This window comes from Stenella coeruleoalba, assembly GCF_951394435.1.
Source record: "Stenella coeruleoalba genome assembly, chromosome: 13".
Lineage (NCBI taxonomy): Eukaryota > Metazoa > Chordata > Mammalia > Artiodactyla > Delphinidae > Stenella > Stenella coeruleoalba.
In genome coordinates, this window is record NC_137159.1 from 9684823 (window position 1) to 9708291 (window position 23469).

The following is a 23469-nucleotide window of genomic DNA, read 5'->3' on the forward strand; positions in this document are numbered from 1 at the left end:
CTTAACCACTTCCTTGTATATGCCTTAATGTTGTGTCCACTTTTTGACTATTATTGAGAGTGAATTTGTCTTTTGCTTACCCCCCAGCCCCCGTGTGTGTGTGTGTGTGTGTGTGTGTGTGTGTGTGTATGTATTTCTGATACAGGTTGTTAAGAAAGAGATAAGAATAAGTTTAAGTATCTTGGTGCGTGTCACCAGATTGGTTTCCAGAGGACTGTATCCACTTATCTTTAATGTGATGGGAGGCATATTTTTCAGCCATGCACTGATTTGTACTTTCTCTCGTGAGGAAAGTTTGAGAGGTGTAGTTGAAATCTCCTCGGCTCATAGTGGGGCTGTGTCCTCCCACCTGATCCTGGTGGTGGGGTCTCCTACTTCATGCTGGAAGCATCTTTCCTCTCCCTTGCTTCTAGATCCCTACCTTGATTGACCGGATGCTCGTGTCGTCCAACACGAAGACCGGGGCTGCTGGAGCTGAGGCCTTGTCCCTCCTACTGAAGAGGCCCTGGGACCCCGCTGTGGGAGTGCTCTCTCATAACAAACCAGTAAGTTGGACTTAACTGTGGCCCATGAAATTGTTTTTAGAATCCAGTCTTAGAACTTTGGCAAGAGGATAATGGCTTGTTTAACTGCTTTCATTAATAACTGGCTGGGTGTAGTGCTTAACGTAGTTTCCTGAGGAAATTAGCATTGGTTGGGATAAGAAAGGTATTGGGGTTCCATGGAGGAGCACCTCTCACTCACTGGCTCTCTGGTGGGGTCTTTCTCCTTAGAGCAAACTCCCCGGCTCTCCTCTCATTCTCATTGCCTCCTCCGGGCCCTCCAGCTCCGTGTTCCCCACCTCGCGCCGCCACCGCTTCTGGCAGTCTCAGCTGTCCTGCTTAGGCAAGGTACGTACTGGGCAGGAGGAACTCCTCCTGGGGAGGATCGAGCAGACAGAAAGGAAGAGGGGCTCAAAATGGGTCAACTTAAACGTGGAGCGTCCCCCAAGTCTCTTTTTGTCTAGAATGCCAATGGTGCTTATCCGAGGTTGAAGGGATTTAGGTAGGTTAAGCAGACTTGAGAGGAGATTTGAAACTTAGCTCTGCTCTCATGGCTGCTACTCTTTCCTTTAGGTCATCCCTGTTGCCACGCATCTGCTGAACAATGGTAGTGGAGTAGGAGTTCTGCAGTGTCTGGAGCACATGATTGGGGCAGTGCGAAGCAAAGTGCTAGAGGTGAGAACGTCCCTATTTCAGTTCACTGTGGCACACCCAACATTCTGCACCAATCTGTGGCCTCCAGTCTTACTGTCTTCTTTTCCCACAAAGATTCACAGCCATTTCCCGCACAAACCCATTATCTTGATTGGCTGGAATACAGGAGCCTTGGTGGCCTGTCACGTAAGTAATCCCCATCTTATTTGGAGGTTGTCCTGAGATAGACTGCTGCTGCTACTACTGCTGCTGCCCAGCGCGATGATAGTGACTGTTGAGCGCTTTGCAGTGTTCCAGAGCACTGTGCTAGATGCTTTGCCTACAAACCTTACTTTTTAACTTTATTGTGAAAAAAGCAGAAGTTCAAAGGGAGGATACACTAGTATAATAAACCCCTTGGGCCCCTCACCCAGCTTTGCCAGTGATCAGCTCATGGCCAAGCTTTTTTCATCTTACCTCTGCCTACTTTCAGTCTCCTCCAATTATTTTGAAGAAAATCTCAAATATCATATCACTGTGTTTATATATATATATATTTCAGCATGTATCGCTGAAAAATTTTTTTTCTTTCTCCCCCTAGACATAAGTACCATTCTCCCACCTAAACAAAACAAAACAAAACAATAATTGTGGCCAGCAAAAATTTTAATAGCTCTGTAATTTGATGTTGTGTTCCTGTTCTTTCCCTTTCCAAGTCATCAGAGAACCTTTTCTTATTTTACATACACTTGCATGTATATTAGTTTGTATAAGTGCCTCCGACCTGTCCAAAGCCCCAATTCTCAAGTGGATCAAGTAAGCAAAGTCTGTGCTGCTTCATGTAGTGTAGGTGACATCTAGGGGCGTGAGAGGAAGAAGGCTATCTCCCGGTACTCCCTGGTCCCAAGGATGGCAGTACCCTGTCAGCGACTGCTCTAAGAAATTTGGGGTGTCTGGGAGCTATCAAGTTCAAAAGGGAGAGATTTTCTTCACTTAAGGGAAAAGAGCAACATTTATGTTCTCCTGATTGCATTTGTTATTAGTGGAGGGAAAAGGGAGGATTCTAGCCTCGCAAATTGCCAGGATGCAAGTATTAAACTTCCCATCCTATGGTTCAGCCCTCTTCTGGGGTCCGCTGAGGGCCCCAATTCTCTAGGTGGTGGCTTCTGGTAGAATAGCACATCTTGTGTTCTTTGCTCTTACTGCTGCAACTATGGCTGGTGCACCTAGGGATTATGTCCTAACCTAGTTATGTACACCTAGGGGTTATGTCATGACAGTGGGGGAGGAGGTGGGACTGGCTGGTGGGTCTGGACCACCCCAGGATTCTGGGTAGGATGTAGCTGCAGTGAAGTCATTTGACCTTGAGACAAACTGTACCATTATTTCCAGGTGTCGGTGATGGAATACGTCACTGCAGTTGTCTGCCTTGGGTTTCCTCTGCTTACCGTGGATGGCCCCAGAGGGGTAAGCGCAGGGTGTGGCTGATTTCTGGGTCACTGGCAGGTGAGCCTACGGGAGTGCATGCCTCGCCCAAGCTGCTCTTCAGTGACTGCAGTTGCCCAGCTGACTCTCTTGAGCATACTTGCCAGGGCAGTACTCAGTGAATATGCACTGGCTGACTGTAAACCTGGATCTGTTTTAGGATGTGGATGATCCCCTCTTGGATATGAAGACTCCAGTCCTCTTTGTCATTGGTCAGAATTCCCTGCAGTGTCACCCTGAAGCCATGGAAGACTTCCGGGAGAAGATTCGGGCTGAGAACAGCTTGGTGGTGGTTGGGGGAGCTGATGATAATCTCAGGTGGGTAGGTTCCCCCAGAGCTGCAAGAGTGCCATGTTGGAGAGATGCTTATCAGGCGGTGATGTAATTATAGCTAACCTGGTTCAGTGAAAAGAGGGCATTAAAAAACTTTAAAAAAATTTTTTAAACTAATTCAGATTTCTAAAAAGTTGCAAAATTAGTACCAAGAAATTCCCTATACTGTTCACCCAGATTTCCCAAATGTTAACATCTTATATAACCAAAGTGTAATTATCGAAGTCAGGAAATTAACATGGATATGATACTGTTATCTAATCTACAGACTCACATTTCATCAGTTATCTCACTAACGTTCTTTTCTGGTCCAGGCTCAAATCCAGATCACACATTGCTGTTGGTTGCCTGTCTCCTCAGTCTCCTTTCATTTGGTACTGTTCCTTAGTCTGTCTTTGTCTTTCATGACCTCGACACTTTTTTTTTTAAATTTCATTTATTTATTTGTTTTTGGCTGTGCTGGGTCTTCTTTTCTGTGCGTGGGCTTTCTCTAGTTGCGGCGAGCGGGGGCCACTCTTCATCGCGGTGCGCGGGCCTCTCACTGCCACGGGCCTCTCACTGCCGCGGGCCTCTCTTGTTGCGGAGCACAAGCTCCAGACGCGCAGGCTCAGTAGTTGTGGCTCACGGGCCCAGCCGCTCCACAGCATGTGGGATCTTTCCGGACCGGGGCACGAACCCGTGTCCCCTGCATTGACAGGCAGACTCTCAACCACTGCACCACCAGGGAAGCCCAACCTCGACACTTTTGAAGACTTCTATTTTGTAGACGGTCCCTCAATTTAGGTTTTTGACATTATCTTATGATTAGGTTGAGGGTGCACATTTTTGGCAGGAATGCTATGGAGCTGATGTGCCCTCAGTGCACCCCTCAGGGGCTACATGGTGTTGATGTGTCTTATTACTGGTGATGTTAACTTTGATCAAGGAAGCATCTGCCAGGTTTCTCTATTGTAAAGTTCCTATTTTTCTCTTTGTAGTTAGCAGTCATCTTGTGGGGAGAAAATACTTTTAAGATGTTGTAATTATAGTCTTGGCCATTGTGCTTTCACTTGGGTAGGCATTTCTTCACGTTTTGTTCCTTACTGAGGATGAATGTGAACATAGATTTTATTTGTGTTAAGCATCCTTTTATATATTTTGGAGTATAAACAGCCAAAGTTTGGAGAGGATTTTAAATTTATTTATTTTTTAATTTATTTTATTTTTGTCTGCGTTGGGTCTTTGTTGCTGCACGCGGGTTTTCTCTAGTTGTGGCGAGCAGAGGCTACTCTTCGTTGAGGTGCGCGGGCTTCTCATTCTGGTGGCTTCTCTGGTTGCAGAGCACGGGCTCTAGGCACGCGGGCTCAGTAGTTGTGGCTCGCGGGCTCTAGAATGCAGGCTCAGTAGTTGTGGCGCACGGGCTTAGTTGTTCTGCAGCATGTGAAATCTTCCCGGACCAGGGCTCAAACCCATGTCCCCTGCATTGGCAGGTGGATTCTTAACCACTGTGCCACCAGGGAAGCCCTGGAGAGGATTTAGGAGGGCATCTTTAGTCATCGAGATGGCCATTCTTCTCTTACAAGGCTGGTTGCCTGTAGGGCCTTTAGTTATGTTTTTATGAAATGTACTGAAAAAGAGGTTGTATCCTTTACTGGTCTCCTTTTTTATATGCTCAGTCTTAGATATTAACTTCATTTGTATGCTTTAACTGGAGAGCTTAAAGCGAGTACCTATTCCCACCTCTCTTGTCAGTTTCTTACCCAGAGATGCTTTGGCGAAGTCCTCCTGGCCTTTGTCATTTGACAGCTTCTTGTGGACCTAGAATCTAACCCTTTGATGCTCAAGGCAATGTTTGCTTGTAAATACATTATCTTTCTTGCTAATTCAGACATTCTTATCTATAGGAGAATAGACTGTGTGTTGAGTCGTGGTGAGGGAGCAGGAGAAATGGAAATAACCCTTAGTGAGAGTCACGTTGTGAGGCTGCTTACGAGACATATTTGCATGGTGCCAAGAGCATTGGACTGAGAACTGGGAGACCCAATTTAGTCTTGGCTCCCTTGCTAAGAAGCTTGGATAAAATACTTAACTTCTGGGACTCTGTCCTCATCCATAAAATGAGCATTGTTACACAAGGTCAGAGACCTACAACCAGTAAATCGGGGTCTCAGAATTTGGAGGCTCAGAATGTAGTTCTTCATCCTGTCACTTGGTGCCCTGTTTCTCTCTCTGCTGAGACCACCAGTCAGAAGCCAGGGTGTTTAAGACTGGCTTTCAAAGAGGAGAATGCAGCAGCTGTGGTCAGTTTCTGTCATCCCTTTAGAACTAACCTGTGGCCACCTTGCCTTCCCTCCTGCTAATTTCATTTCAATAGCACCCAGTAATCTTTTCAATAGCACCCAGTAGTCTTAGGGTTTGGGTCTGTGTTGGGGTGCCTCGAGATGAGGTCTTAGCAATCAGATAGAGTATACCTGTGAAGCCGTAGGTATAGGACTTCTGAAGTATACCATCCCGGGTACTTTCCATGTACTCTTTGTTTCTTTATAAATGTTGTTTTGTGTCATCCCTGTTAACTCCATGAGTGAGGTGTTATGGTTCCCCATTTTGCAGATGTGGAAACTGAGGTTCAGAGAGGCTGCAGACCTGCCTGAGGGCTAACATAGTCTTCCTTCATGGGTCTAGAGAATAACCAACACAGAAGAGAAATGGTGCTGTGGAATGTTTGGAAAGTAAACATTTCCTCTTTTTTGTCTCTTAGAATAAGCAAAGCAAAGAAGAAATCGGAAGGGTTGACTCAGAGCATGGTGGACAGATGTATTCAGGTACACAGTAGCTTCATGTGGTTTTCTCAGCTAGGCTTGCCTTTCTGTAACCTTTTAGGCTCGGTCTTGTTGGCAGCAGCCTGTTGACTAAGGAGGATGGGTATCCACTGTGGCCTCTGTTGGGCCTAAATCATCAGCAAAGGAAAGGGGGAAAGAGAGAGGGGGAAAGGAGAGGAATGATCTAAGACATGAGCGAGCATTAGGGGAGGAAGGGTTCATTGGGGGAGTGGTGAATCGTGACCACCCCAGAGCACTGCCTCACGGGTGCAGGGCGCAGGCTTCTGCTGGTCCTTGGCTGAGGCTGGGGTTTGAGCCAGGCTTTGTGTGGTAGGAGGGACCGGAACGCTGACATCAAAGCTGAGGTGAATCGATTTTAGTCGGGACTGTCGGGGTGGTTCCTGTTCTCCAGACAAGGACTCAGAGGCCTCGGCCCCTCTTTACACTAGGATGAGATTGTGGACTTCCTGACTGGAGTGCTCACTCGCGCGGAGGGGCACGTGGGCTCTGAGCCTCGGGATCAAGATGCTGAGAAGAAGAAGAAGCCCCGGGACGTGGCCCGCAGAGACCTGGCCTTTGAGGTCTCTGAGCGGGGCAGTCGACCTGCGTCACCAGCTGCCAAGCTACCTGCCTCACCCTCAGGCTCGGAGGTAATGCGGAAAGGGAGGGAGTGCTTTGGCTGGGGAATGGAGACTGAAGAGTTGGTTCCTTCGCTGCCTGGGGATGCCTGTTGGCCTTAGTGGGCCTGTGAGTTCCTACGAGGGGAATTCCTGACCAGGGAATTCCAGGGGGACTTGACGATTGACAGTCAATCTGGACGACATTGGCTTGGCCCTTGTCCTTCTTAATCTACTCAGGATCTCTCCAGTGTGTCCAGCAGCCCCACCTCCAGTCCCAAGACCAAGGTGACCACAGTGGCCTCTGCCCAGAAGTCCAGTCAGATCGGAAGCACTCAGCTGCTGAAGAGACACGTGCAGCGGACAGAGGCTGTGCTGACCCACAAACAGGCTCAAGGTATAGCTGCCTGGCCCGGTGGCCTCTCTTGGGTTCTGTCTTCTGCAGTTGACGCCATGTGGCAGTTGGAAAGTATTGGCATCTGCGGCTTTTTCCCAACATTTCTGTCCAGGCAAAATTAGGTTGAAATAAATACTGAGGGCTGTTTTCAAGGGTAAGATATCACAAAAGGTGACATTAGTGTGACTGTATAGCTCCACTAATTACAGCTTCGGCTTGGTGTTAGGCTTTATGAGCTGACTACACGTATATCGGCGTCAAATTGTTTACCAACTCCGGGCCCTGCCCAGCCTCTCCTGCAGTCAGGGAGCTCTTCGGGTCCCGCAGACAAGGGGATTGGCCGTGCTCATCAGATTCTAGGGCAACTGCACTGGTGTCGTGCCCGCCCTTTGTTTTGCCCTTGAAGAGTTAAGATTCCCACACTGGGACTTCCAGTGAAGTTTTTCAGGAATCTCTGCAGATAGGTTTTCGATTAGGCTGGGAAACATGTGTTTGGTTGAAATTAGAGTTTGGAGAACAGTCAGCACAATGTAAGAAGCTGTGGAAAAGGCGTGTTCAGTGGGTGGGGAGGGGAGCAGCAGTGGCTCTACCCCTGGCCCACTTTGATCCAGTTGGGCAGCCCTGAGGCGAGGTCTCTTGGGCATTGGTGTTTGGTGATGTATCCAGGAGCGTGTATCATCTGAGGGTCTCAGGTGCCTGGGCAGAGGCAGCAGCCAGAGCTGGCTGTCAAGTAGAGAGACGTGCAGGAGACAGGAGGCTCCTCTGCTCTCTTCCCCTGTGTTTCTTTTAGTGGAGCCAAAGGATCAGGACTTAGACCCAGGCCTCTTACGAGGTTGCCGGTATAGTGGTGCTAACAGGGAGCAGAAGTGTGAGTGGGTCGGTGAAGACGAAAAGGAGGCCAAGCCCCTAGGGTCCACGCATGACCTGCATCCTCTTCAGTGGTGGCCAGAGCCAGGTTCCAAGTGGGCGTTGTCTTCTTGGGCTTTTGATGAAGAGAGAGCCAGCAGTTTGCCAATAATTAGTGGAGACTGTAAGGAGTTCTGGAAGGCTGACTGGTGCACCAGGTTCGAAATGGGACCCAGAGCATCACGGAGGAGAGCCGCAGCACAGCAGCCTGGTTTCGGCAGAGCTCGTAGGTGGGGCAGTGAGAACAGCTCGTGGTTATGGGCCCTCACTGCGTGCCTCGCCCTCTTCTTGGCACGTGGCTTGCTGTTGCTCGTGGAATGTGGGCAGTGGCCCCATGAGGCAGGTGCGTTTATTACCTTCCGTTTATGGATGATTCCATGGTGCTGCTAAATGGCAGAGTCAGGTTTCAAACCCTTGCGGTAATTCCAGAAAAAGCCCCTGTTGGCCATTTTCCAGAACATTTTCATACCTTTTTCTTACTCCTTCTCTTTTTCTCCTTTCTCTGGCTGGCTGTGATTCTGTAATTCTTTCTGATTCATTCCAGCGCAGTTTGCTGCTTTTCTGACACAAAACATGCTGGTGAGGAAAGCTCTTCCTCCCGGCGCCTCCTCCTGTCTCTTTGGTGAGTATTGCTCTTTCCTCACCTTTTCACTCTCTGCTCTCTGCCTCTCTCTGCTTCCCCCTCTTATTTCTTTCCCATCCCTGCCTCTCATTTGTCTGTTTGTCTCTGCATTTTTCTATCTTCTGTTATTTTTTCTTTGCTGATCCTTTTGCTTATTACTCCATAGTCTTTGCTTTTTCCCCGTTCTTTCTGTTTACCTCTCTCGGTGTTTTTCTCCTTTTATCTCTTATTGTGGCTCTTGGCTCTGCTTCTCCTGTGTGTGCCTATAGGCCAGTGCCTGTGAGCCTGAATTTCCCTGTGTTTTTCTCCCTGCCTCTGGTTTCCTGCTTCCATCCTGGCCTCTGCAAGCACTTATCAAGCATAAACCTGTAACTCCTTTCCCTTTTTCCCTCCTTCTTATTCTGATTTTAGTCGATGCAGTCCTTCCTTTCAGCTGGTTGTGGCCTGACTGTGGTCTGGAGTAGCTCCCTGTGGCCCCATGGCAGCCCCCCCGCCTCCCATTTCTCGTGTGACTCCTGCCTTTCCGCCCCTGATTGCCTGCGCTAAGAAGAAGGACCGGGGCGGGCTTCTAGGTTTAAAGAGGAGGGGATCCATGAGGAAACCCGAAGGATAACTTAAGAGTCTAGGAGGCTTGGCCATGTGCAGGATGAGTCTGTTTGATGCAGTGGAGGGGGAAGCCCGTGTGTGAACAGGTGGCCTTTCTCTGTACTAGTACAAATGACCTGGGGACTAGCTTGTAACATGGGCCACTGTTGCCCTATTACCTCTGGGCAGGACCTGTAAAGTTGTCTCGGCTGAGATAACCTGCCTAGGAGTTACTGAAAGCCAGCCTTAAGCCCTGGTGATGATCCTTCCCATTGTCCCCATTTGGCAAGCAAACCCTCAACCTTGGGCTCTGAGGGCAGGGTGGAACTCAGAGCTTTGAGGATATCTCCCTTGTAGGGAGGACTGGATAGCCTGCTCCTCTACTGCTTCTCCAGAAACTGTGTGCTGCCCTCCAGCTGTGTGATGTGGGGAGGGCGTGAGACTTGCCACATTCTTTGAGTCTGGGAAGCCCTGCTGAGGTCCACTGTGGTGAGTCCTCTGTTGTTTGATTGGCCTTTGCCAGGCAGGGTCAGGATGTCTTCTCCTTTCTTTTTGTTTCCACCAACTCAGAGCCCCTTCCTTCCAACCCCAGGGCAGGGTAAGGGAAGGGGATGGAGCCATCTTCTGAGAGCGCCAAGGTGGAGTTGCACCGTAGGTGGGCCCGAGTGAGGCAGGACTGAAGCATTGGCATTCTCCTTGCACGTGTTGGGATGGTTCTTACTGGTGTTCCCACACAGCCATGCCAGTGCTGGTACTGGCTGTCAGTATCCATCGGGCTTTTTTGGATTGTGGAGAACTTCACCGCAGCTCCATTTCTTAGTTCCTGTTTCATCAGAACAAACGGAGGAAGCCGAGAAAGAGGATCTCAGGGTCCAGCTGAAGCGGCACCATCCCTCCAGTCCTCTTCCTGGCAGTAAGACCTCCAAGCGACCGAAGATCAAGGTGTCCCTTATTTCCCAAGGGGACACAGCTGGAGGGCCTTGTACTCCTTCCCAAGGAGGAGCTCCAGAAGGTGAGTTTCTCTTGGCCTCTTAAATAAACACTGACAGAACTGTCCCAGGCACACAGTATTGCCCTCTTGGTGGCTGCTTGCTGGGCGGCTCAGCCTCGCCTTCAGCACAACAGGCGCCCGGAGAAGACAGCAGAGGTTGCACATGGGGGGAAAGAGGGCAGCAACCTCATCTGAACTAGGATCAGGGAGGCCGAGCGAGGATCCGAGGAAGCTGTGGGGTCATTCAAAGCATCATACATTTTGTTCTTCTTTGGTTTCAATTAAAGATAATAAAATATTCCAGAAGGTTTAGAAAGTAGAAGGAAAAAATAATCCCAACTCTTCCTATTCTAATGTAGTTATCCTTCATTTTTCATCTTCCAGTCTTTTCCATAATATCTTGGATTTAGCCTGGCCTCTGGAACCCTGAAAGGTCAGGACCAAATAAGACTGACCAGTGGCCTTGGGGTTTTCTGTTTTGCAGCCGCAGGAGGGAAGCCCATCACCATGACACTGGGGCAAGCTTCCACAGGGGCCAAGGAGCTCACAGGGCTTCTCACCACAACCAAGTGAGTCTGTCTCCCGGCCTGTCTGTTCCCTTCTTTCTCTTCACCTTTTCGCTGGTCCACTGAGTGCTTACTTAAAATTTACAAAGAGTTCTGTAGCTCTTGCTTCAAGGCCTGAAGTCTCTCCTTGAGGCCTGACTTTTTTAGAAAGACTAGAGGCTGGATCCAGAAAGTGGGATGAAGAAACCGAAGTTCTAGCCTTGTGTCCATTGCTGAAAGCCTTGCTGGGCCCCATTCTGGACCTTCCCTGTGTTGGCAGGGACCTTTAGATAATGGAGCTCTTACTTTTGTCTCCAGGTCAAGTGCTGCTGAAGGGGGAGTCTCAGCCAGCCCAGCGTCCTCAGTGGTCTCTAGCAGCACTGCTCCCAGTGCCTTGCACACACTCCAGAGCCGCCTGGTGGCCACCTCTCCTGGCAGCTCCCTCCCAGGTATCTGGTAGCTCAATGTTCCCTGCCTCCCAGCGAAGTCTGTTTGGGCTGCTGCTGGAGGGTGGTCCTGGGAAAGCCTTGTGGAGCTAGATCTGGAGGAGGATGCTCTGGGTCTCAGGCTTGTTGTAGAGGCTTGGCATGGACCTGGCATTAACTCTGAGGTAGGGGAGTTTGGGGCCTTAATATCTGCAGTGAGTAAATGTCCCAATCTGTAGGTAATGCCTCCTGTACTACAAGGAGAAATAGCTGGTGGGAGATGTATGTACTGGTTTCATTTTGGTGTTTTTAAACACATCTGGTTGAATAAAACTGGAAATTTAGCAAAATGAGACATTTTTCTGCCTGTGTGTGTCTCCTCACTTTCTCCGCCCTCACCCTACACTGAAAGGCTAGTTGCCTGAGCCCAGCAGGGCCAAGGCACTGCAGATGCCCTGATCCTTCAAGAGGACCTTCCTCTTTGCTTTGAGGCCACTGGACTGTGTGTAAAGTGAAGTGTAAGTCAGGTGTTCGGGATTCTTTGGGCTTAAAAAGTCCTTCCTCTTCCCTGGGAAGGTGGGATAGATTTCTGAAAAGTGGGATTCATGTTCTCCTTGGTTTTCCTAAAACTGTCCAAAATTTAGGACAGGTGGTTTGGAGCAGGTTGGGGTGTGCAGAATGAATCCAAGGCAGTGTGTCAGGAACGGTACCTTTCCTCATGTGGGCGTCCAGCGTGCGTGTTTGGGGAGCCCTTCTGGCATCTTTCTGAGAGCACTGGGAATGTCCGAGGGAAAGAGCGTTGGTGTTTTAGTTGATTATTGAGGGTGGACAGGCACAGGTGCTTGTGGAAAAGTGACTGAGCCTGTGCTGATGTCTGCTGTATCCTCTCCTAGGGGCCGCATCAGCCAGCAGCCTCCTCCAAGGCCTCAGCTTCAGCTTGCAGGATATCAGCAGCAAGACCTCTGGCCTCCCAGCAAACCCCTCTCCCGGGCCAGCCCCACAGGTGCACATCTGCCTTCCACTGGGCTGGGCAGGTGTGGGAGGAGGCCTCCTCAGCTTAGTTGGTTTTGGCAGGGACGCTGGGTCAAGGACAAACAGCCTTCTGGCTTCACGGCTGGAAACTACCAAAGGTTAAGGCTCCACCACTTACTAAGTGACCTTGGGCCAGTTTCTTGATCTCTGTATCTTTGTTTTCTTGTTTGTAAAATGAGGATAATGATAGTACCTCCCACACAGAGCTGTTTCGAGGATTAAAGAAGGTGATATATGGAAAATACCTGTCAGAATACCTTGCATGTGGTAGGCACTGAATACATGGTAGCCATTAACAGTATGTGCCCTCCACACTCGACCGTTGCTGTCGGCAACAGCTTCTGATCACCTGGGCTTGTGTGTCCCACAGGCCACCAGTGTGAAGTTGCCCACCCCCATGCAGAGCCTGGGTGCCATCACCACGGGCACCAGCACCATTGTCCGTACCATTCCTGTGGCCACCACTCTCTCCTCCTTGGGTGCCACTCCTGGTGGGAAGCCCACAGCCATCCACCAGCTGCTGACCAATGGGGGCCTCGCCAAGTTGGCAAGCAGCCTCCCTGGCCTGGCTCAGATCTCTAACCAAGCCTCAGGTGAGTCTCTCATGAGAACCGTGGGGACTCCCAGATATGGGATCTTCCCCCAAGACCTTGCTATCTCTCATGGTCAAGGTATGATGTTGACCCCAACCCCACAGGGTCCTGGCCTTGACCCTCAGGGATTCAGCTGTGTGGGTCCATCCCCCAGAGAGGTTGAGAGAACACAGGCTGTTCCTGTTGCCTTTCAGACTGACTGATAGGGCATAGATGACCCAGCTGGGGAGGAGGAAGCCGAGGCGGGAGGCTGATGGGGGTATGTTACATGGGGAGGAAACTCCAGGAAAGGGAAGTGGAGGCTGTGACAAAAAAGCCTACTCCTCTCTCTGTCTCTCTCTCAGGCTTGAAGGTCCCCACCACCATCACTCTGACACTACGTGGCCAGCCCAGCCGAATCACCACACTGAGCCCCATGGGCTCAGGAGCAGCCCAATCAGAAGAGCCCACCTCCCAGGCGCTGCCCTCCAGCTCACAGGTGAGTCTGCCTGGGAAGACCGAGGACACAGCCTCCAATATTGGGAAGCGTGGGGCCGGCTGGCCAATTGGAGGAGCTGGACTTGTAGGCAGACCAGATGCACATCCACATTCAGAGTTTGTAGCTTTCTTGTTGTTGGGTTGTTTTTTGTTTTTTGTTGTTTTTTTTGCGGTGCTCGGGCCTCTCATTGTTGTGGCCTCTCCCGTTGCGGAGCACAGGCTCCGGACGCACAGGCTCAGCGGCCATGGCTCACGGGGCCCAGCTGCTCCGCGGCATGTGGGATCTTCCCGGACCGGGGTACGAACCCGTGTCCCCTGCATCGGTAGGTGGACTCTCAACCACTGCGCCACCAGGGAAGCCCTGTTTTTGTTTTTTAATTGAAGTATAGTTGATTTACAATGTTGTGTTAGTTTCAGGTGTACAGCACAGTTATTCAGTTATATATATTCTTTTTCGGATTCTTTTGCTTCGTAGGTTGTTATAAAATATTGTGTGTAGTTCCCTGTGCTATACAGTGGTCCTTGTTGGTTGCAGTTTATAGCTTTGTGACTGAGCAAGTCATGGACCTCTGTGAGTCTCCTTTTCTGTAACGCTCCCTGGATTCTTGTGAGGATTAAATATGTAAATATGTTCAGTGCCTATTTAATGTTTCTGTTTTCTTCCCCTCTCCATCATTCTCTCCTCTCATTCTTGGTTTCATCATTCAGAGTTTGGGTAGAGGCTAATTGGCTAATACTCCTTCTTTGATCAACAACTTTCCAGCATTGTGCCATTCCAGGTCTTTGCATTCATTGCTGTCTTTTCAGGGCACAGTTAGGTTTTTAGAGCTCTTACCCGGGAAGTAAGTCACCATCGATTTCTCTTAGCTGATGTAATTTCCATTATGACCTTTTCAAGTAAACTGTTTCTAATCTTAAATGGTGATCTGAGAGCCACCCAAAGATCAGAGGTTAAAGAAAAAAATAGTTTGAGTCCAGTAGTGCATGTCCTTTCCTTCAGTGTCCACTTTTCAGCTGAGGCCTCCTGCACGGGGCCCGCTGCTGTGCAGGCTGCCCTGACTGAGGGCCTGGCTCTGTCCCCTCACTCCCACCACACCAGCCCTGCCCGGGAGCTGGGCACCTGTCCCTTCCCAACTGTTTCAGGAGCTCTTCTGCCTCCTCCTCTGTAGGGGAAGATACTGCACAGAGGTTGTTCCCTGGCAATCATGGGGATCATAGCTACCCTTCCCTGCCTTTGTGCAGAGAGGCGGAGTTGTTTTTATTTACTTTATCCCCTATTTTTTAAATTACAAAAGCAATCACTTATTTTAAATAATGCAAACGTTACAGAAATAATATAACTTAGAAAATGAAAATTTCCCATGATGCCACTCCCAGAGGTGACATCCCCTTGTTGGGAGCTTGATGTGCATTCTTCTAGATTCTTCTTTCTGTACAAAGTACTTTATTTGATTTTATTTTTTTTGACAAAAATTGGATCACAGAGTATGGCTGTTTGGTAACTAGCCTTTTTTTACAAAACATGTTGTGACATGTTTCCCTGTTCATTACATAGAGACCTGTCTATTGCTTGTCAGTAGCTGCCTAGTATTTCACTGGGTGGATGTACAAAAACGTATTTCATCAGCTCCCGTTAGAGGGTTGGGTTATATTTTCGTTTTTGATATTGTGAATAATGGTACAGTGAATACCCTTGTTCATGATCTTTGTGTACCTCTGGGAGATTTCTACAGGTTAGAGACCAGAAAGTGGAGGGTCTGTGCGTCTAACATCTGGCGAGTAATTGCCCTTCAAAAGGTTTGCTCATTTGTAATTCAAGCCACAGTGATGAGAGTATCTGTTTTCCTATGCCTTTGTCAGTTGTGGAAGTCAGTATTTTTAATTTTATTAATTTGATAGGTGAAAAATGAAATTGTTTTAACGTGTATTTTCTTGATTACTTATGAGGTTGTGTGTCTTCTTTTATGAATTGCTTGACATATCCTGTATCTACTTAATTAATAGCAATTTTATATATGCAGGTGTTAATCCTTTATTTATTATTCAAATTGCATATATTTTATTCCAGTTAATTGCTTATATTTTTTTTCCTCTCTGTTGAAGTATTAAGTGCTTGTCTTTTAAGTTTTGTTTCTAGATCTTTTATCAAACAGGCATTAAAAATTTTTATGTAGTAAAGTCTTCAAATTCTTCCCTTATGGCTCCAAAGTTTTGGGTCTTAAGAAAGCTCTTCCCATTGCAAGAATATAATCTTACTGTGTTTTTAAAAATTTTTATTTTTAAAACTGGTAAAGTTTACTTACATACAATTCACCATTTTACCCTTTTCTAGGCTTACGTTTCAGTGGCATTAAATGTATTCACATTGTTGTGCAACCATCACCACCATGCACCTCCAGAACTTTCCCATCATCCTATACTGAGACTCCGTTTTTATGTTTTCTTATATTGCTTTTGTTCATCTGCTTACCTTTAGTTGTTCAGTCCACCTTGAACTTATTTTTTTATGCTCAGTGAGGTAAGGATTTAACTTTATTGATGAGCCCATTCATCCTTCCTCTATTCATTTGAAATCAGCTGCTCTCACATTCTAGATTACTGTACACACAGGGCCTGTTCTGTACCCTTGACCTGTCTGTTTCTACACAAGCTTATTATTGTTTGATAATGCAGGTTATCAAGTTAAGGAAGTATATCAATTATGTTTCTAGTTTACTAAGATAATCTTTATTCTCTTCCTTTCTCTTGATAATGGGTTTTAAAGTTTGTTCATTGCCCTTTTGGAATCAAATGAGCTGAATGAGTATAAACATTTCCTTTTAATCAGTTAAAATGATGAATTACTTTCAAAGATTTCCTAATATCGAACTGTCTAAATTCCAGATTCAGTACTTGTTCAGTATGTCCTATTCTGTTTGTTTTGCACATACCTAAATTTATTGTGCATGTATAGGAAACAAAACCCCATCAAAGGAGAACAAAACAAAAAAAGAAAGAAGCTAAGTGCTTCAGAGGAAAAAGCATGTCTGGTCTTCATTTGCTTTTATTTTACTTAGGATTTTGACCTCTATGTTTATTAGTAAGATTAGCCTATAGTCCTCTTCCTCTCCACCCTTGCTTTTTTGTGTGTATCCTTTCCTTGTCCAGTTGTAGAAAAGAGATAATTCTATCCTTATAGAATGAGATGGGAAACATTTTTTTTCTCATATTCCAAAACATTTATATGGCACAAGAAATTAACAGTTTCTTGATGGTTTGACGGAAATGACGTATAAAGCCATTTGGGCTTATTTTCAGGCAGTCTTATCCTTTGCTGGTGCCACATTTGAGGCACAGCTAGAACACAGATCCCCATCATGGGTTTCTTCCTCCTCTCTTAGGTGGTCCTCTTCAGCTTGCTCTGGCCCCGGGGGAGCTAGTTAGAGTTGAGAAGAGTAGAGGTCATTGAGAATCCTTTTCTATGGCTTAAATTGAAGTACGGAATAAAGATCAAAATCTGACTTCTACCTGGTGATATTAACTTGAGAGCTCAGTTTTTATCTCAGTAAAATGGGTGTATAAAATTAGTAGGAGGGTTCTAGTGGTGATAATTTTCTTTTAGACAAAGGAGGTGTTACTAGATTAAGACTTGCTGACTCAAAAGCGTCTAACAGTTACCTCAGTGTTCAGACTGCCAGACAGTGTGATATCAGGGAAAGCACAGGCCCTCTGTCTTCAGCTAGCTGTGTGATCCTGGGCAAATCACCTGACTTCTCTGGGCATTTTCTCATCTAGTCTAATGAGGAGGTTGGCATAAGTCAGTGATTGATGTGGTGGTGAGATAGTAGGGGCTGTCTCAGAATGTCCTCAGGTGCTGAGAATATGCATTTTTAAAGGTTGAGAAACAAACCACCCATTTTTGATGTTTATAAGACACCTGGAAATTTGAACACTGACTGGATAATTGTTGATATTAAGGAATTGTTAACCTTTTTAATGTGTGATAATGGTTGTAAGTTTGAAAAATACCCTTTTTTAAATTTTGGGGTTATATACTGTAATATTTATGGAGAAAATGAATTTAAAATGAAAAAAGGTTGTAAACACTGGCTAGACTTCTCTAAGGTCTTTGCAAGCACTTAATTATGTGTTTTGTCTCTGGCGGTGATGAATATTTACCATGTGTTTCCTTTATGGAACTGGACCATTATGAACACCCTACAGCTGAGAAGCTGCAGGAGGAAGGGGAGAGACAGAGACTGTGTTGTGCCCTGCAGCGGGGTCCTGGGAATGGAATCCTTGACTATGATCACAAGGTTTTTCTCCTCTCTGGCCAGGCTGGCAGGCAGCCTCTAGCTGCTCCTGCAGCAGCCCCGGGCGAGCGGGCTCACTCTGGAGACCTCCTGGTCAGGATGGAGTGCTCATCTGTGCACAGCCCACCTTTGGGCAGGGTGAGCAGATGGGAGGCGGATCCTTTCCAGTTTTGATTGTCAAACCCTTCTTCATTCCTCCTCTCCTGTGTCTTCCATCTCCCCCACTTTATTGTATCCTCAGAGACCTCTTAGGAGTTTTCCAAAGGTGAAATCTAGAGAGGTGGGGAAAACCTTTGTGAAGAAAGGCCAACTCTCTCTACCTTGCTTCCTTCTTCCTAAGCTGCAGGGCTCAACAATTCATGGCATCTTCCACAGCACTTAAAAAATGGACAAGACCTGAAACAATGATATTGTCAGTACAGTCATGGAAAACTTTGCTTCAGCTCTATCACCCTTAATGATTCACCTATTTCCTTTTTCCTGCATTCTTTTCTTGTTCTTATACGTAATAATAAGAGCTAATGTTTGTGGTTGAACACAGACTGTAGGTGCTTTATGCAGTTTGTCTCATTTAATCTCACACAACCCTGGGGAGGAGGTGCTGTCTTCTTTGTCTCACAGAGGGGGGAAAGGAGGCTCAGAGAATGTAAGTCACTTGCCCTAAAAAGTAGTAGAGGTGGGTTTCTACCTCCAGAATCCATGTTCTATTCATCACTTGGCTGCTAGAACACATATCCTTGTGCATCCAGCTTTTTCCCTGTTGAGCATCATTTCTTCGGAATAAATTTTCAGGAGTGGGATATTGGGTCAGAGGGTCTGTATGTGTTAACCTGGCAAACTTTTGACCCTTGTTCCCTACCTCTCCTGCCACAGCGCCTGCCTCCAGCGCCCTGAAGATGCCATGCGATATGTCCTCCTTTACCAGGTTGGTGACGGCTGCTGCACGGTGAGGCCTGGCACGTGTGCTGTCCTGCTGAGCTGTACACTTGTCTGAAGACCTCTTTAAGACAGTCATTTTTGCCTCTCTGCCAACTGTCTTCAGGGTTGGGCCTCTGGGTCTTACGTAACCATTAGACAAGGTGATATGGCGCCAGCAGGGGGGGCCTTGTCCCTTAGCATCTGCAGGTCTGGTGCCCAGAATCTCCAGGTCCTCAGCAGATCTGGCCGTGTATGGATTGGAGGCACTTCTTCCCCAGCATTAGCTCTAACTTGACCCAAGTAGCAGTGTGGGACTGCTCACTGCATTTTAATAAAGGAGCTCCCCTTCGAAGTCTGTACTGCCCCGTGCCAAGTTGGGAGGAGACGTCCGTGTGGTCTGGGACTGAGAGCCCTGTGCTGAGGACCGGGATCATCCTGGCCCACTGGCCGGTGGTTCAGTGCCAGAAGGGCTTGTTTTGCACATCACTGTTGCCTTCACCAAGCAGCCATGGGAGAGTGCTCCCCGTGCAGCCCCCTCCTTACGAGCCACACTGGATACTGAGTACCTGCTGAGACCTGGGAACTCTTCATTTCAAACCCACGATAGGGCACAGAGAACTGGGCTGTCATCTTTCAGTCCCTTTGGTCACCTGTAGATGTTGGGACCAGCAGTCGCCAGGAGGTGAAAGCTGGCTTCTTTCTTTTTTCCATCATGCTTTGGGCAGTTCTTGTATCCAGAAAGCCTGCAGGTCCAGAAAGGCTGAAGAAGAGGAAGGGAACAGCAGATGAAGTGGCTTGAAGGACACGTCAGTGGTGAAAACGATTTGGGCTTGAGGCTTAGCATCTGGTACCTAAGGAGCCGTTGATTCAACTGGAGATGAGAAGAATTTGCCAAGCCAGAGGAGAGAAACTTCAGCCCCTGATATTTCTGTCTCCAGTGCTTGGAAGTGGAACAGGGATAACTGCTAAGTTAACGTCTTGGCCGTCCCATGAAGCTCAGGCATCAGGATGATGAAGGCCATGCTTCAGTGTTTCTGTTTCAGCTCTGTGCAACTTTTTGTCTTCTTGCTTAGAAGTGGGAAAATTATTGGTATTGACTCTGCTGTGCAGGGCTCTTGGTACCAGCCTGAGCCCTGGAGGTGGAGGTCCCTGGAGAAGTGATCACTGAAGATGGAGCTCTGAGCCCCTCCTTACCTCCTCACAATACTTGTGTGCAAAAAGTATTTTAGATTTGGCTGACAACCTATCCTCCAGAGCAGGCTCCTTTCCCTTCCATACTCTAGAATGTTTCCAGCCAAGGCGATGAATAAGGCAACCCAGATATAACTCTTCAGTATCTGTACTGAAGGCAGGGAGGGCCCACAGCGTGCCGTGGCTGGACTTGTGGTCCAGGGTCCTGACCCGTATAGTGCATCCATCGTATATCCAAACCAGGCCACCTGCATTCAATCCAGGAGCCTCACCTCCAGTATGAGTGGCAGCCAGGAGGGAGTACACAGTGTGCAGGAGTCTCAGACAAGGCCATTTGGGGTGGTACAGGCAGGGCCAGGGGAGTGTGTATGATAGGAGTGGAGTGGGCAGATTATACACCATACGCTTCCTCCCCGACCTCCTGCAGAGCTGGGCTTAGCAGTGATTCACACAGAATTAGGCTGCGTCCCTGTACTAGCTGGCAGGTAGCTGCTTTCTGAAATTCAGGAGGCGTTTAGTAAGTTGGAGGAAGATACGAAATCTGAAAGAGACATCCAGTGTCAGGGGTTTAATAACTTTACAGGTAGGATAGTAACACACCAATAGGAATTGAGGACGGTGAAACTGAGACTATGTGAAGTTTTAGGAATCATTCATGACAGAGGTTCCTGAACAACCCATTCATGACTTAAGAGTGCAGTCTAGACAGCACTGGAGGGGCTGCTCCTGAAAGATGCTGGCCCTGTGTGTGCTGGGGCCAAAGGAGAAACTAACGCATCGTCCTGCATTTGCGTAAATCCTAGTGTGCTTCCCATGGATGATTTCCTGAGGCTTGTGTGTACACCTTAAAGAATGCCAAAAGGAGAAGGGAAGTTGTAAGAACATTGATTCTTCTGCACCCTGGAGGGACAGGCTAAAGGAGGAAGTGGTTGAAGTCTATACAGCCATGTTCCCCAATTCCATACTTCTCCAGCCCTTGAAGTGTAAAAGGAAGCTTTCCTCTGCCTACCATGTAGCAAACCTGGAGTCCATAACCTCGGAAGGTGATAACTACTGGCCGAAAGTGTAGAAGGATCAAGAGGGCTTTAGTTGATTTCTCGGATGACAGATACATGTTGATGCTCTATGGAAGATGTCCTTGTTTTGAGAAGAGGTCACTGATGGAGGAAGACCTGTCTGTCCTTGGCTCTACCACTAGAACAGTCTTGGGCTGGATGGGTTATAGAGCTGAGCTGTTGTGACGGTTCTGTTCTTCCATTAGCCAAAACAATTAAAAATAAAAACAAATTTGGATTGCTTCAGTGTGTTTTTAGTTGACTTCTTCTGTTTATTCTGGTAACCACTCAATCGAGTGGCACAGAAAATAAAAGTTAAGATATTGTGGTAATTCCAGTGATCATCTTACTGTTGCCTGGAGCCATGAAGTGGGTACTGTAATTCCCTTTAAGGTAATTCACTTGTAAGGTGAGGAAACTGAGGCACAGAGAAGCCACACAGCAGGAAGTGGCAGAAGCAGGACTGAACCCAGGCAACCTGATACCAGTGTCTGTTTGTCTACTGTGCACTGTGCTGGGGTTCTGAGATGGGAGACCAGAAGTGGAGATGAGCACAGGAGGTGAGGAGATGGTGGCTTGGCCTTCATGTGACCCCTTTCAGTTCACCTCCCACCAAGCCTAGAGTGATTATTGCTGCCCTGGTGGGCTCTTGGCTATGCCTGAGTCAGTAGGTGGGGTCCCTCTTGAGAGATTGAAATCCCTATACCTCTACGTCCTCCAATAAATAAATGACTTAGAGATGAATGAATGAACGAATTCCAACCTCCACATTATTTGTAAACTTGTATCCAGGAGGACCTTCCTTCTTATCCTTAAATTCCAGGTCTTTACATTAAGCATTGGAACCCTCTATGGGTGGAAACTGTAGTTCTGATATCCTGGTTGGAGAGTCTGGTATGCATGAGCTCTTCTTGTTTCCATCCTTAATAGAGACCTGATCTTTCCCTCACTTTCAACTCTGGTCTCACTGACCTGGGTGGGTCAGATGAAGTGAGAGATGAGGATCAGATTGTTTCCATGATAGCTGTCTTAAACTTCAGCAGTATAGGGACAGGGCCATAGCAAATTACAATGCAGAAGAAATGTTGTTACCTTTTTAATCTTCCCTTTCTACAGTATATGTTTTAGTCAGGGTTGATGGTGGCAAGAAGCAGAAACTATTCACCACCCATATTAGTTCTAAAAGGGAATATTCTCTCAATTGACATTTTCTCAGACAGGCAGCCTGACAGTTTCTGCTTCTTGCCGCATGACGTCAACTGACGTGGAATGGCCAGGGACCAGTTTTGACCCTGTTATCACAGGATTTTTTTCATCCCTTTGCGTTTCTGTCTTTCAATTCAAATTCTGAACACAGTGAACCTGATTGGCTCAGTCCCACTTACAGGTTGGTACTTCTTATCCTCTCTTACCCCAGTCTAATAATAACATCCAGAGGATGAAGTCGTATGGTCCGTGTTATTGCCTTTCTAAGAGAGAAGGGATTTAAAACAAACAGACAGACTTGGGCTATTTAGATGTGTGTGTGTGTGTGTGTGTGTGTGTTTAACTTACAGTGATAGCATAGGGAGGTCCCATGTTCACTTCATCCAGTTTCCCCCAGTACTTAAAGCTCACATAAGTATAGTACAATATCAAAACCAAAAATTAACATCGGTACAGTATGTGTGTCTAGTTCTATGTGGTTTTTTTTTTTTTTTTTTGCGGTACGCGGGCCTCTCACTGTTGTGGCTTCTCCCGTTGCAGAGCACAGGCTCCGGACGCACAGGCTTAGTGGCCATGGCTCATGGGCCCAGCCGCTCAGCGGCATGTGGGATCTTCCCGGACCGGGGCACAAACCCGTGTCCCCTGCATTGGCAGGTGGACTCTCAACCACTGTGCCACCAGGGAAGCCCTCTATGTCATTTTATCCCAGTAACCATAATCAAGATATAGAACAAATTCCGTCCCCACGAAGATATCCCCCTTGCTACTCCTTTATAGTCATATCCATCCCCTTCCCCTCACCGTTCCTAACCTGTAGCAACCACTAATCTCTCATCTCACAGAATTGTATAAATAGAATCCTGCAGTACGTTACCTTTTGAGATTGGGTTTTTTCTACTCAGCATAATTCCCTTGGTGTCCATCCAAGATGGTGTGTGTTTCAGTAGTTCATTTCTTTTTACTGCTGAATATGAATGTTCCATGGAATGGATATACCATAGTTTCTGTAACCATTCACCTGTTGAGGGGCATCTTGATTGTTTCCAATTTGGGCTTATTGCAAATGAAGCTGCTATGAGCGTTTATAAGCAGGTTTTCGTATGAACATAAGTTTTCATTTCTCTAGAATAAATGCCCAGGAGTGGGGTTACTGGGTCATGTAGTAAGTTTTTATTTTTTAAAGAAACCATCAAACTGTTTTCCTAAGTAGTTGTACCATTTTATATTCCCACCAGTAATGTAGGAGAGATCCAGTTTCCAGCATTTGACACTATCTCTGTTTTTTTGTTTTAGCCATTCTCATAGGTGTGTTGTGATACCTTATTACGGTCTTTAAAAATTTGTTGAGGTTTGTAATACGGTCCATGATCTGGTGCTCTATCTTGGTATATTTTCTGTAGGTGCTTGAAAAGGTATTATGTTGGGTGGTTTTTTTATAAATGTTGATAAAATTCTGTCAGTTGATGGTTTTATTGAGTTCTTACACTCTTGCTGATTTTCTGTCAAGTTGTTCTATTGGTTGTTGAGAGAGTGGTGAAATTTCCAACTATAATTGTGGAATTGTCTGTGTCCTTTTCCAGTTTTTGCTTCATGTATTTTGCAGTTCTGTTATCTGGTGCATGCCATTTAGGTTTCTTCTTGGTGGATTGACCCTTTTATCATTATGTAATGTCTCTCTGTACCTGGTAATTTTTTTTGCCCTGAAATTTATCTCACATTCACATGTCACATCTGATGTCAATCTCTTGTTTTTTAATTGGTGTTTTTTTAAGACTTTTTACTTAATGTAATTGTAGATATGTTAGGACTTAAGTCAGCCATTTTTA

At 46.9% G+C, this 23469-nt stretch overlaps 1 protein-coding gene across 7 annotated transcripts in view; it reads left to right on the forward strand.

Annotated features, from left to right (window-relative positions):
• Positions 1-23072, forward strand: part of KANSL3 (KAT8 regulatory NSL complex subunit 3) — a 44190-nt gene extending 21118 nt beyond the window's left edge. For 4 of the 7 annotated variants that reach the window (XM_079940031.1, XM_079940032.1, XM_079940034.1 and 1 more), the window contains 16 exons: positions 414-545; positions 774-890; positions 1116-1217; positions 1311-1382; positions 2568-2642; positions 2821-2978; positions 5731-5794; positions 6241-6441; positions 6649-6805; positions 9739-9930; positions 10394-10478; positions 10773-10903; positions 11773-11882; positions 12282-12504; positions 12849-12982; positions 18147-23072. In XM_079940031.1, coding sequence (XP_079796157.1) covers positions 414-545; positions 774-890; positions 1116-1217; positions 1311-1382; positions 2568-2642; positions 2821-2978; positions 5731-5794; positions 6241-6441; positions 6649-6805; positions 9739-9930; positions 10394-10478; positions 10773-10903; positions 11773-11882; positions 12282-12504; positions 12849-12982; positions 18147-18167 — 1974 coding nt within the window. In that variant the 3' untranslated portion in view covers positions 18168-23072. Of the gene's footprint in view, positions 1-413; positions 546-773; positions 891-1115; positions 1218-1310; positions 1383-2567; positions 2643-2820; positions 2979-5730; positions 5795-6240; positions 6442-6648; positions 6806-8255; positions 8334-9738; positions 9931-10393; positions 10479-10772; positions 10904-11772; positions 11883-12281; positions 12505-12848; positions 12983-18146 lie in introns of those variants that run through there. The other 3 variants (XM_079940037.1, XM_079940033.1, XM_079940035.1) reach the window with 3 other exon arrangements.
• Positions 23073-23469: the final 397 nt, after the last annotated feature.